The sequence below is a fragment of the Argiope bruennichi genome, chromosome 8 (assembly GCF_947563725.1).
Source record: "Argiope bruennichi chromosome 8, qqArgBrue1.1, whole genome shotgun sequence".
Lineage (NCBI taxonomy): Eukaryota > Metazoa > Arthropoda > Arachnida > Araneae > Araneidae > Argiope > Argiope bruennichi.
Window position 1 is genome coordinate 109,786,975 of NC_079158.1, and position 15,243 is coordinate 109,802,217.

General features: G+C 28.8%; 1 protein-coding gene across 2 annotated transcripts in view; it reads left to right on the forward strand.

Annotated features, from left to right (window-relative positions):
- Window positions 1–15,243, forward strand: part of LOC129981762 (uncharacterized) — a 31,160-nt gene that overhangs the window by 3,431 nt on the left and 12,486 nt on the right. For both annotated transcript variants that reach the window (XM_056092749.1, XM_056092750.1), the window contains exons 2-4: window positions 3,834–3,937; window positions 9,628–9,764; window positions 13,718–13,833. In XM_056092749.1, coding sequence (XP_055948724.1) covers window positions 3,847–3,937; window positions 9,628–9,764; window positions 13,718–13,833 — 344 coding nt within the window. In that variant the 5' untranslated portion in view covers window positions 3,834–3,846. The remainder of the gene's footprint in view (window positions 1–3,833; window positions 3,938–9,627; window positions 9,765–13,717; window positions 13,834–15,243) is intronic.

The following is a 15,243-nucleotide window of genomic DNA, read 5'->3' on the forward strand; positions in this document are numbered from 1 at the left end:
TTGAAATGATATTTTAAAACATAATAATTGACAGATCTAAATATACATTATTATTTCAGAGTCCTCACACAAAAATAGCAGCAGGTATCGTAAGCAAGCTTATTCCAACTGTGATGAGATCAGTGCAATATATATTAATTTTATATTTTTCTAGTGTATCAAAATTTTAACAAAGATAATAATTTGAATCTCTTATTTAAATCTTTTTTAGGAGTTTAAATTACTATTAAATCAATCATTTCCTCAATAATGACAAAATTTAATTGAGAAATTCAAAACAAATTTAAAATTTTTGAAATGCAATTTTATGATATATCATTATGTTGTTGTTTTTTTAGATAAAAGAGCCATTTGAGTTCAATGTCCATTATACAATTATATCGTTTAATGCTAAAAGGTTAAATGCATTTGTCAGTTGATCTTATTTGTGTTGATTGGCACAAATACAGGCCAAACTGTTAGAATTAACTTGCCAAAGTTATCATCCTTGACACAGGTATACTACGGAGGATGGAACTATGCATCTTAAAGCAATTTTTCGACACTAGAATCCAATTTAATTTATCAGAATCTGTTTCAATAGTTTTTGTAATAATTTCTGAAGCTATCACATACAAAGATAGTTCCCAATTGTATGACTTCAAAATTCCAAAAATTTTGCACCAAATTAAAATTTAAATACTCATTTTTTCTAATGACATATTTAGTTGTGCAATATTTCCTCAATTTCAATAACATTTTGAAAATATTTTTAGGTAGTAGTATCATTTGTTGAAATTTTAACTGCCCAATTTCACATTGAGCCTTAATTTCTCAAATACTACTTGTATGATTTTGCTTATAACATGGAAAATCAAAAACAAAAAGATAATTTTAGATATTCAAGGCACATGTATCTTAGTTAACCTTTTTGTGGACTCGGGGAAGATTTCTTTCCGCCTATATGATCTTATGAAATATATGCAGCTCAGATCCCCCTATAATATATTGGCCTTGCTGTTGTATTATTGGGAACAGTAATTTTCACAAGCTACTAAGTAGCGGATCAATGTTCCTAATTCAGAAAATGTTGCTTCAATAAAGTGGATGGACAATAATGCTGTTACTTTGTTGATTACTGCACATAATCCAGTGATTATGACATCTGTAAAGTGAGCAAGAAAAAAAATGGTTTTAAAACAGAAGTATATTGCTGTATATGACAATATCATGAAAGGGGGTGAATGCTTTGTTCAAAGGAAATGCAACAAATAGGAAGAAGATCTGTAAAATGGTGGCATCTTTCTTATTGACTTTCACAACGTAAATAATTTTATTCTGTGCCAAAAAACAAACAAAACAGACCAGCTAACATTCTGTATAGCATTAGCTTTTCACGAATATTCCTCAAGAAAAGTAAAGCTGCCTTGCTTACTTCTGAAGAAAGAAGTGTACAATTCAATTTGATATGCTTGTGGTGAAGAGCTTATAAGCCAGTTAACAGCTACGAAATACGGGCAATTGTTTTTGTCTTGTTACTCAGCTGTAAACCACAACATTGGTGACCTCAGCTCATAACCATCCGCTACATTGGTGACCTCAGACATTGACCTTCAACCTTTGTACAGCTGTTGTGGCGCCATCTACCCACAGCAACCCAAAGTCGTCTGATTCACTTGGCACAGCAACATAAAGCCATCAGACTCACTTGGTGCTACTCAAATGGATACAGGCACATTAGACTCAACAGGTAATAAAACATTACCACTCAACAGCCACATCGCTCATCTTACTGGAGGAAGAGTACTGCGATGAAGAGCTTATAAACCAGTTAACAGCTACGAAACACGAGCAATTGTTTTTTGTCTTGTGGTCTTGTTACTCGGCTGCGAACCATAAGGTCCTGGGTTCTATCCTTATTCATCCCAATCCGCTACATTCATAACCTCGGACGATGAAATTTCAACCTTTGTACAGCTGTTGTGGCGCCATCTACCCACAGCAACCCAAAGTCATCAGACTCGCTTGACTCAGCAACAGCAACCACTCACCCACACACACTTGGCGCTGCTCAAATGGGTACAGGCACATTAGAATCAACAGTTAATACATCACCCCTCAACAGCATATCGTTTGTCTCACTGGAGGGAGAGTACTGTGGTGTAAAGCTTATAAGCCAGATAACAGCTACGAAACACAGGCAATTGCTTTTGTCTTGTTACTCGGTTGCAAACCACAAGGTCCCAGATTCCTCACTCATCACAATCGGCTACACATCCAAGAATTAAAATGTAAACAAAAAAAAATTTGAAAAGATAAAATATATTTCTTTAAATGATACTAGTTAATTAATAATAAAACAAAAAAGCTGGTAAAAATTTAAAAGTGAAATAATAGGCCCACAAAAGGGTTAAATGATGTTTGTCTATAGATCTTATATAGTGATTTGAATCTAAAAAACAGGGGGGGAAACAGCTAAAATACTTTTTATAAAATTCTAACAATTTATTCCATGATTTTATGGTTCCAGGACATTTGCCCTGCCAGCTTCACCGTAATTACACTACTAGCTTCATTTCCTTGGTGAACATTATCAAATTTTAATTGGAAAAGAATATGATCTTTGCAAACTTATTTAATGATTTATTGATGGCATGTATGAAATTTGTTGTCATAAGTCATGAAATCTTCAACATTTTTTACAGCACTTAATCAATGGTATTGAATATGTAATTACTGTTTGGCTAATTAATTTTTTATGTTCATTTTGAAAGTATACAATTTTTCCGTTTGTTGTGATGATTTGATTTTTAAAAAATTGGTTGCTGTAGTTAAATTATGGTAATATGTTGTGATATATAATTAAATAAAACAAATAAAATTGTATTTTCTACTAAAGCTTTTTTCTGGTAATTATTAGATTTAACTTTTATAAATGTAGGTAGTGAAGTACTTAAAAGAGGAAAAGTTCATTTTAATTTGTTGACCTTGGCATGGCTTAAACATTAAAATAATATTTTAATAGTTATTATATGAAACATAATTTTACATAATAAACATAGATTTAGCCATTAAATGTATTTTTAATGAAACTCATCATTTGATACTTTGTTTTTCTAAACCATTGATCTGATCATGTAGAACCAGTTTAATATTTTGCTATTTCTGCCTTCTGCTAATATTTATTTTGATTAAATTGTCAGTTATTTAATTTGAAAAATGTTAAAAACTGCACAAAATCATCTTTGGTGACAAAATTTTTATTAATTGCATAATTATGTTTTTTTCTTTTGCTTAATAAGTTGTCTAATGAAAATTATAAAAAGATAATGGATTAAAAATAATGAAGCAACTTTATCAGAATCATCAGTATTGCAATATTATACAATCAAAAATTATGATTTTTGAAGTTCAGTTAATTAGAAGTTAAGATATTCTCAAACTTTTAAAATTTTGGGATTTATAAGTTAAAATAAAATACATAAATCATTAGACCATCTTAAAAGCATTTGTGACTGAAAATCAATGCATTCTAAACAAGAGTGTTCACCACAATAAAATTAATTAATATTTTTGTGTTCACCACAATTATAATAAATATAATATAGTGTTCACCATAATAAGCCTAAATAAATATTAGCCTGATTAGATGCTTGATGATTCTCTAATTAGTCTTTAATTATTGTATTATTTTTATTCCTAAATTAACTGGTTTGATCTTTTTATTTTAGCAACTCTCTCTGTATAATTAATTTGATTTACTGTATTAACTTAAGTTACTGTTCATGTAATCATGATTTGAATTAAATTGTTTTCAGAATCAATTGTTTAAAAATTCACTTTATGATTTTTAGGAAAAACTTAAAAATGAATAGGCGTTCAAAGCGGACCAACAAAAAGAAAGCAATTCCTTTATACTTTCAAAAAAGTCATTCTAATTCACAGTTTTTAATTACAGGTAATTAATTTTTTATTATATATCATTATGACTCTTAAATTTATATATGAAAATTTTTGGTTTGTTTGTTTTATTCATGAATGGTTATGCAGTGATAAGCTGATTTGTAAAGATATTGATTGTAGTTTAATTTCAATTAAATCATTTAGCCCTTTGTGCTCAGATGATGTCTCTTACTCACCATTCAATATGGTGCATCATTTTGACGTTTTATTTTATTATTATTTTTTAAATTTTAATTGTTAAATATACCAACAGAATGGTAAAATGATGTAGATTCATTTTTTTTCCAGAGAAATTCAATTTAAAACAATTGTATTATTTATTTCTTGGCGTAATAAACAAGTTCATGTCTTAAGTGAATAATTATACATCAAATTACTTTTTTGAGTGCAAAGGGTTAAATATGACTTCATGCCTATGATTTCCTGAATTTGTCAGATACTAAAGCCATCTTATTTTAATTGCCTTTCACATGTTCTGTGCATGGACCTTTTCAATGGAGATCGGTCCCATAATTCATAACTCCTTTAAAAATGTAAATCTGTGGTTCATCTATCTTTTGAATTGTATGGTATTTTAACTTACTTTTGTATTTGTCATTTAAACTACACATAAATTAAACAGAATCATTCTTCCATAACATTCAACAATGGAACAAAATCATGTGATTAAATATTTGATGACACTATGAAAATGATTTGAATTTTAAGCAATATATTTATTATTAGAAATTAGACAAAAAGGTATTTTTAAAAAAATTTCCACGACTTTTAAATTGGTATTATTAAAAGACCATTTTGAAAAGGTAGAAATTATTTTTTTGGGAATAATATTTTTTTAAATTATCAGAGAAATGATTAATTTTTAATTAAAATTTGAAAATAATTGCTCGAAAGTGACCATTCCCACTCTCCAAAGTATATATATTTGCAAGTATTGTTCTAAGAAATTTAACAGAATATCAACTCTTAATTCCATTTAAATTTGCTGCAAAATTCTTTTTTTCGCTAATTAAACAAATTACCATAAAAGTTTTAATAAATTAATGTGCAGTCTCCTTATTTAGATTTCTTAAAGGGATAAAAAAAGTGTGCTATAGTATAATTTTTTTGGTCATTTTATCATTTTTTTCTCAATAATTTTTGGAAATAGTGTAGCATAAAATATGTTTTACAACATTCTAATATTTAAAAAAATTGTCATTTCAATGATGCTAATTAAATTATGGTTTTTCTCTGAACATTGACAGTAATATTAATATAATTTAACTATATATTGTATGATTTTGAACAATATTTTTCATTATTGCAGTGAAATACAAAATGTTTTCATTGTTTCATATAATTTGTGCAATTTACATGAGTCAAAAGAAAGTTATTATGCAAACTTGTTTCAAGAATTATAGAACCAAAAAAGGCAATGCATAATTAGAAGATAGATTAATTGGAGAGTTACATTTTTTTATACTATTTTAATATCACAAGACTTCATTCCATAAGGATGAATAATAAGTAAAATATTCCTATGCACCATGTGTAAGGCCATTTAAATATAAAAAAAATCATAGATATCTATTATAATTTGATGTTTCAGAATGCTTTGTTAAAGTAATCATGAATAACAAATATAAGATTTAATTGAAATTAAATGCAATCATTATTCCTGGTGAACCAGCTGGTTGCCAAAAAACAACAAGTTAAATACTGGGTGATTCATATTGAATGGGATTAAAAGAATAACTCAGTGCAAATTCTGTAATTGATTTGTTTAGCTGAAACAAATTTCTGAAAGTACAATTATATGGTTTTATCTGAAAACAGTGAAAATTCTTCTGGCAATGAAATCATCTCTAGAGACTATTAAGAGAATGCTTTTGCCAGCATCATTATGCAAATGGCACCATCCATGCAGGAAAGAGCATTCTGTATTTTGAAATATGCTATAATGTCTTTATTTATTGTCATTTAAAGACATTTTTCTATGAAATTTGGTTTAAAAAAAAAACTTTCTTATTTTTACAACATTGAATGATGAGTGAAGCAACTTCAGGACGTGAATGGCTTATTTAAAAAAAAAAAAAAAAAAAAAAAAAAAAACAGCCCAGGAGAAATGTCTATTAAAACCAAAGTGAAGGAAAAAAATATATTAAATGTTTTACAAAATTCTGAAAAACCTATGTGTTGTGTAAATGCAGATTTAAACATGCCTGAAACAACAGTGGTGTGTTTTACAGAAACCATTCTAACCATGCACATTTCAGATGATTCTGGTTAAAACCTTCTGACAAACCATTATGTAAAAATTACTTTGTGGATTTGCAACATAAGTTGAATGTGAATAGACTTGCATTTATGGATAAAGCCCCCTTTCACTTATGTGGTCACCATAATTTACTATTTATGAAAAATCCGTATAGAATAATGGAACATCATCATGATGCTCTAAAAACGACGATTTTTTTTAACCATATGCAACAATTGTGCTTTTGGCCCATTTTCCTTCATGGGAAAATCGATTAAGAATTTATTTACCATGATATAAGCTCAGAGTAATTGTTCTCTATGTTATAGGAATTGTTTCTGGTTTCATTCTATCACATTGGCATAACAGTGTACCATTTTCTTTTATAAGTTTTTCACGATTTAAAATAGTTTGTTTCATCTCAAATTTAGTTAAAGGCACTGTTTGTTTTCATTTTCTAAACATTATCGAGTTGAGTTGTTTTTGTTTTATGTACATTTTATAGCTATGATGCCATGGCTAACAAGAGTTGTCTGCCATTATGATCTATCAAGTTTAGCCATGTATTTTCGACTACTATATTTAATTTTTATGTATAGAAAAAGAATGAATAAATAGAATTGTTATGCTATATTTACTGTCTTATGTTTTGCTTATTTCAAATTGAAATAAGCTATTTTTATGGCAGATGAAATAGTCATTTTTATAGCAATAATGAGGCCATCACTTATGGCAATACCTGAAAGAATGTCTACCCCATCGCTGTATTAGGCATGCTGAGTTAAGTGATATGCCATTGCTTTCTTGGTCCCTGGGATCCCCAGAATTAACCTGTTGCAATTTTTTTCTGTGGGTTTTTGTTAAAAACAAAGTCTTTGTGCTCCGCTTCCTGAGGACTTACAGCAACTGAAGCTGTGGATAGCTGACACGTTAGACTCATTACAGGAGATATTCATTCGATTGTCGCAGGAATTGGAAAACCCCATTGGCATTTTCCATATCACCATTGAAGGACATATGCAATCAATACAGAAACTTGGATGAATTAGTTTCATGATGAATCTCATTCATAAAAAATAAATTAATCATAGCATTCATAGATATGCTTTATTTATCATCAATCTTAACATCCAAATTGAGCATTGATGGAATATTTGTTTAAATGCTTAAGAAGAATTTATTATGTAATTACATCAAGTACTAAAACGTTCTAAATATCTAAGACAAAAGAGCTTTTTAGGTTGTTTTCTCTTAAAATTGTTTTATTGCTTAATTTCCTAAAATTGCCTGTATTAATCCAAGAACTTCATATTTCTCCCATGTCCAAATATATAAAAGCCATTTCCAGAGCAGGAACACCAAGCAGTCTGTACATTTGTGTGCAAAATGTTGAGTCTACGAGTGTTATTTATACAAAATATTTAACATTAGTCCAATGTTAGTTCTCTTTCTATACTTTGTGTATAGAAATTTATGAAAATGAGTTTATTCATGGCTGTATTCATCAACTATGCTTTGCTAAAGATTGGAAGGTAAACGCCCAATTCGAAAGATTTGAATTTCATCTTTTAAAATTGCTGTATTAACATTACATTTTCATATTGTTGCTGTGACCAAATATATTGCCATATTTTGGAGTCAGGATTCCCGAGTAATTTTTGCATATGTGTTTTAAACAGACTGAAAATGTCATTTATCCAAAATCTTTAGAGAGAAGTTATTAATTATTATTAACTAGGGTTTAAACCTTATGAAGGATTAAATATAATAACTTAAAATCTGCTTGGTATAAAAACATGTATTTTGCTCTTTTTTGTATAATATAAAACAAATTATGCACTAAGCAAACTACAAATCAAGACTTCCACAGCTGGCACATTAGTGGGAGAGTTTGTCGTGAGATTTCAGTTTAAAAAAATTTTCCCAGCTTGTAAGACTTGATATTTGAGAAAATAAAAGGTTGTGGCAACAGAAATAGTATCACAAGTATGTGGCTGAATGGATCATTTATCATATGGTTAAATTAAAGAATTAAACATTATTGTTATGAATCAAGATAGCTGTTATTTGCATATGGTTTCACATTTTATGCAGATAACCAGATACGTGGTGAGAGGGACAGGTAATATTTGAATGGATATTTAAACATGATATTTTATTCAGCATGTATGACATGTGGATAAATATGATTACAGTGTTAAAAGAAAGCAGTTGGTATTATTCGTCAAATACTTATTTATTTATTTATTATTTTACTTACATATATATATTACAAAATATGTGCTGAAAATTTATTTAAATAATATAATTGAAAGAAAAGGCTGTTGTTTCTGTAATTATTAGTGCATAAATGTTGCTTCTACTTTCTTTAAACTATACAATTTTTCGATTTGTATAAACTTACATTGATGCATTAAAATAAGAAAAATTGGACACATTTTCAATTACAAAACTTTTGTTAGATAATAATACAAATAATTAAGCTATGCAGATTCAATGCAAATTATGAATACAATGAAATTTTAATCCTAGAATTAAGAGAGGGATTGCATTGTTTTCCTGAAGTCAGCCATGGAATGGGAAATGCTTATGTATCATTTATTGTCATTTCATTAAACAAAACTTCAATGCTATTAGAAAACAGATTGTAGAAATTACTCCGGTATTTTTTAGTTCTCCTAAATTATTCCAGCATTCTATTTACAGTACATTTAGCTATTAGAAAATTTTTAAATCAAATTAATCAGTAATTTGATTTTTTTTTTTCTCTTCATCCTTTGCATTCCTATTAAATTCATGTCAAAATATCTTTGTATAGTTATAACATACTTTGGTTTTTAATGTAATTTTAATAAATTAAAACTTGTATTAATTTCTGAATTGTTTTTATTATTTAAATATATCCATTTTCTGAGTCCTCAATGATCTTAACAAAATAATTTAAAAAATGCGCTTTTAACTCAAAAGTTTGAAGGAAACTTTACAAGTAGTTAGCAAGAGCAAATCTCTAGCAATTCGAAATGCAGTTTCTGCCAAATTTCAAAACTATTTCTCTACATCTTTAATTTTTCATCTTCCTAGGAATGGTAATTAATTCAAAATTGTTAGAAATCTGCAAATTTAATGTTAAGACTACATCTAAATTTCACACAGTCAGATTCACTTATCAAAAGACAGATTAAGAATCTTAATTTCCTTATATAATAAAATTTAATATTATTTAACAATTGGACTTGTCCTAAGACAAAGGTCAACAACCGTGAGGTGGAATATATCAGCTTATATTGCTAAGATTAGGTCATGAGAGTTATTGGCAAGATTTAGCGAGTTTTTGCTTGAGGCCTTGCTAATGGAAAAATATTGGGGATACTTTTATTATGCATGTAAATGGGATGCATTTAGAAATTTGTCTTATCAAATAGGTTTAATTTGTAAATGCATTTCAGCTAACTATAAACACCAAATTAAGCTGTTAAAGAAAACAAACAAAGAACTTGCATCTTCACTTCAAGACATTAGATGCAGAGCAGCTGACCAAGAAAGGGCATTGGCAGAATGTAATCGAGAAAATACTCAGATGATGGTAAGTATTCTTTAAGTGTTTAATGATTTCAATATATACAGCATTCCAAAAATAAAATTACATATATCATGGGCATGTGGTATGAAATGATGTAATTGGATTTTTTCCCCTTAGAAACAAATCAGTGTCGAATTCACACAAATCTTATTAAGCCTGAAATAAATTAATACTAAAATTTAGTTCCTGTAATGCTTGAAATTGCATGTAGGATTCCATTCTGCTAGTCAAATGCTATTGAACAACACTTGATTTTGCCATGAAAAGAAAGAAGGGAAAACACTATATCTGCATGTTTCACCTGCAACATGCATTTTAAAATACATGTCATTTTATTGGCCTGAATTTATCACCCTGGCATACATAAAATACTTAAAACTAGGGAAAATATTTTATTTATTTCATCTACACAAGGTATCAACCTTTTTGAAAATAACTTGAAGGTCTGAAAATTATCTTTCAAAGTGAATTAATTAAACCTTTTATATTTGATTAAATCTCTATAATCTGTGGAATTTTAAGAAAGTTTATGTATAAATATGAAAAATTGAAAAAGTCATTTTGGCCATTCTAAATGTTAATGTGTTAAAAGATGAAAAGGAGAACTTTAAAATTAGATATTCTTTACTTAAATCTGAGAGAAATTCTATGATTTTAACCCTTTGTCTTATGTTTTACTCTGAAAATCTGTACATAGTGAATATTTACTCTGCTTAATGATACATATTTGAAGTATTACTAGATTTGATATTAATTATTATTGGCATGTATATATGATTTTAATAATTGTTGCTTGTTGCAGTGATAAAGTTATATTGTTGGTTAAGTTATCTGATGAGGAATTTATCTCTTGTAATACAAATTAATTGTCAGAAGTGTCCATAAGGATGTGCATAGGTGTGAAGTTTATGTTACTGAAGATTTTTTAAAATTCATTTGGGTGAAATAACAAAAGGAAAGTGTTTGTATTATACACTATATTTTGCAAACATTATTTCCACAAAATAATTTTGTTATTAGCAGAATCATCTATAATTTGTAGAAACTTAGGAGACTTGCTAAAAAGTAAAAATTTATGGAGCGAAAAATAAAGTTTAAAGCAGTAAGTAACAGTAATATAAAAACTGTTTTACGATCATGGAGTATTTAAGAGAATTCCCTCCCCATATGATATACAGGGGTGTTTGTGCTCCGGGGAAACCCCGGAATTCCGGGGATTTTGAACTTCGATACCCGGAAATTCCGGGGATCGTCGTTCAAAAGGAAGTAGGAATAATAATGAATTATTTATTTTGATCTGGGTAATTTTGTTTGCTTTGAAAGCAGAAAGCGCAAGGTCAGTGTGTGTGGTGAAAATTTTTCCTTTCTTTCTCCAAAGGCAGTGATAATGCGTGAAAAGGGGGGAAAAACTTCTTTTTTGTTCTTTCCTTATTGCGAGTTATGACTCATTCCCCCGGTTCTCGGACATTCTCTTCTGGATTCTTTTCGGCAAGTAGGCGCGGCAGAAAAAAAAGGGAGAGACTTCGTTCGACCAGATGTGCGATCGCGTGACCTGGGTTCAAAGGTCTTAATTTTGCAAAATTAATGGTTATTAATTTTGCAAAAAAAGTAATTCATTGAACTTTTATAATTAGGTCATTCAATACTTAATAATCGTAATTTTTCATTTCTCTCCCCCCCCTTCTCGAAACTGCAAAATGTCGGTAGTAAGTCCGTAAAAGTTTCCAGGGATTTTTTGGGGTCCCACAAACACCCCTGGATATATGTATATACAGAGTGATTCAAAACTTATCATTCAAATTTCATGGGGAGGTACAGAATATGTCAGGAAACCGATTTCTCATAGGAAAGTATGCCCACAAATGTCATCTACATGGGCAAAATAGACAAGTGAAATGAACGCAAGGAAACAGTGCAATTAGTGGTAACAAATGTGATTTTTATTCCAACAAAGTGAAGTTCGAGTTTACGGTTGATGCTCAAAATTGCAGCAAGAGCGCAGAATTCATAGCGCCGTTACACATCATATTGCCTGATATATCACAGGCAATGCCTGCAGCGGACACTATTTGTGCCACAAGGTCCATTTCACTGTCGACGTGGGTTTTGTACGCATGGTCTTTCATGGCTCAGCACAAAAATAAATCCATGTGACCCACCTCTGATGATCTATTGAGCTCCTAATGTTCAGTTCAGGTAATCACGTGCATCAATTGTGGTGGTTTGGAGCTCAGTCTTGTTGATACCACATATCTCAATGGATATACCGCAGACATTGTCTATGATATGCCAGGTGTTTTTGAAAATGCTCAGTGGTTGATGCATATGATCCTGTGTTCATGTAAATGGTTGCAAATTTTGAGCACCTAGTAGTAACGAATGTACTCTACCTTATTGGAATAAAGGTCACATTCGTTACCACTTAACTTTACTGTTTCTTTATGTTCACTTCACTTGTCCATGTAGACAGTTTGCGGACATACTTTCTTATGTAAAATCAGTTTCCTAAGATATTCCCTACCTCTCCACGAAATTTTAACGATAAGTTTTTAATCACCCTGCATATAGAGAGAGACTTACAAGCTGCTTTTAGTAATCATCCAGTTTATCCATCTTAGTTATAAATTTAAAAAAAAAAAATTATTTAGGTTAGTTATTTTTGCATTTTTATTGATAATTTGGAGGTAAAGCTATCTGAAGAAATTGTTTCTAATTGAAGTTTTTGAATGTAATAAATTGTTTTGACATTTGATAGATACGAATTAACATTTACTATAAAGCAAGCAAAATATTAAAAAAAAATTTAATTTCTAGATTAAATCATTAGTTTCAAAATTAAATTTAGATGCATCCAGATGAAATGGATCATCATTTTAAACTTCAAAGTGTGATAGCTGGTAAATATAATCTAATGTTAACAGAATTTTAATGAATACAATTATTCACTGCCCCTTCTCACAATATCGAAACAATTTCAAATGTATTTTAATTTCTAGTAATATGACATAAAATTAAAAGAAATATAATTTGAAATTAAAAAAATACAAAATTTCTATAATTATATGCAAACATTAATCTGTAGAAAAATTATTTAAATACTTTTTTAATTTAATTTTCTATTCTAATTCTAGCATTTTTATTGAAAGAAAGGTATCATGTAATCTGGCAACTAAAGAATAAAATATAGCATATTCTAAAATAAAATATAATATATAATCTAGCAGCTAAAAAACATCTGGAATCTCACTATATAGAATTAAATTTTATATCAATAAAAACATTACTTCCTACATCTTAAAATATACAAAAGGCATTTTATACACAAAATGAGTTGCCAAAAAAGTCCATATTTTCCGATAATGAACCCCAAAATTTCTGTTACCTGAATCTTTAAGCCAATGCGTTATTGTTACCTGAATCTTTAAGCCAATATGTTTATTTATTCTTTCTTTCCTTTAAAGGAAATCTAACATCGTCTTTTGATTAACCTTATCTACAAATAATAATATTTTTAAAAAATTGTAAAAATAAGACTAAATATTGCATAAGCTTGCATGCTGGAAAGATAATTGTTTGCAGTTTAAAATGGTATAAAAAGTAATTATATGTGATAATTTCTTTGGTTCTTATGATTTCTTCCTTTTGTTATTGAAAATATATATATGCCCGAAAGTGTCAACATTTTCTTTTCTTTTTAAATAGTTACAATTTGATAAAAAAGAAAATCATTGATCCGATATTCATATTTCATCCTTTAAAGTGTATCTGGGCCAAATTTGGTAGTGTGCAAGTCCATCATCGTAGATTGCAGTAGTTAGACTCTTTCAATATTAGTATTAGTAATTACATAAAATAAAATATAGCAGATGGATAAAATTTTGATCATTAATCAAATGGTTAAATCATTTTATACATACTTGCTTACTTTTTATAATAAGATTACTTCTTTTACATAGTTTGTGAAGATGAAGATAAAAGATATAGTGGAAACTGTTCAAAAACTTGTAACTGACCTTGGAGAAGTTTATGATGTAATAGATGGGAAATCTTTTGATTTTCTCAAAAACTGTAGGTGGGTATACTTTAAAGTTTACATACATTTTTTTATATATATATTTTTCATTGTGTTTATTAATCTCTGTATTTATAGTAATTTTAAAATACATGAGATCCAAATCCTAGTAAAGATTTTGGAGAATTCTTAATTTATGATTGTTGATGAGAGTATTTTGTTATTTCTGTTTCGAAGTTTGTGTTTATAAATTAGTTGAACCAAGTCCAAATTTTGTGATCTTTTTTCCACATATTTTGTATTTAAAAAAGACAAGTAGAATGACTTTAGAGTAAATTATAAGCAGGAATTACTCTAATAATTTTTAATAACAAAAAAAGTTTAAAAAATGGACTATGCCAAAATTTATTATGTGTTTTAGGAGTTTGCAATCGGTGTTTTAAACTTATATTTAATGCTTCTGTTAGTTTATAAAACTCGGATAAATTTATATATAAGCATAAAATGAGCGATTTTTCATGTCCATTTCTGACTCTAAATAATCATCTTAGATAGAGAAAGAAATTGAAATAAAAGCATATACTAATAACAAGTAGTATTAGCATGCCAAGTTATGTTGATAAAAAGATTTAATAACTATCCTAAATGTTTAATGGTTGTAGATTGTTTGATTAGTATTATTGAATTAATTCTTAGTATAGACCTAAAAATAATTTAGAAATGTGCAAAATAATCTGCATATTGGCTGTCCTGATTTATATCTGTGATTCTGGTCTTTTATTTAATTAGATTAGCCTTTTCTCTGCTATCTTTAAACTGTAGTAGATAAGAAATAATCGCAAATAGATGTGAATCTCATATATAAATGAAATATTATCTGCAGCAGTAAACATGCTAAGAGTTACTGATATATTTATGGAGAGATACATAATATATCCTCCTTTCCCTAATCTCAAAAATGAGCATCTGCCCTTTCAATTTAACTTGCTTCAAATCTGAAACTTCTTCAGTGTGCTTCTTCTGCTCCAGGCCCAGTTAATTTGTCCTCTTCTGTTTCTTTTTTTTGAAAAATTGCTTCATAATTTTCTTGAGGGGATAATAATAAATAATGTTCAAATTATTATTTTTTAATTTTTACAATTCACTGATTAGATTTTTACAGCAGTTCAGTGCAACTTTTCCCAAGTAAAAATATCATCTATTTATTGAAACTAATTGGCAAAGTCAAAGAACAAGTTTTCTAAGCACTGGCCCATTTGCCACCAAATTTTATTATTCATCTTTTTTTTTTAGAGTGAGAAATTAAAATAAATGCATAAAAATGTATGCCACTTCACATTATGTTTGGGGTGGGGGTGGGGATATTTGACAATCTTCTGACCACAACTACTGTCCGATTTCACCATTTTTTATTTCATTTGAGCGCCATGATGTCTGTATACCTCATCAATGGTCACCTCTCCTTGTTAT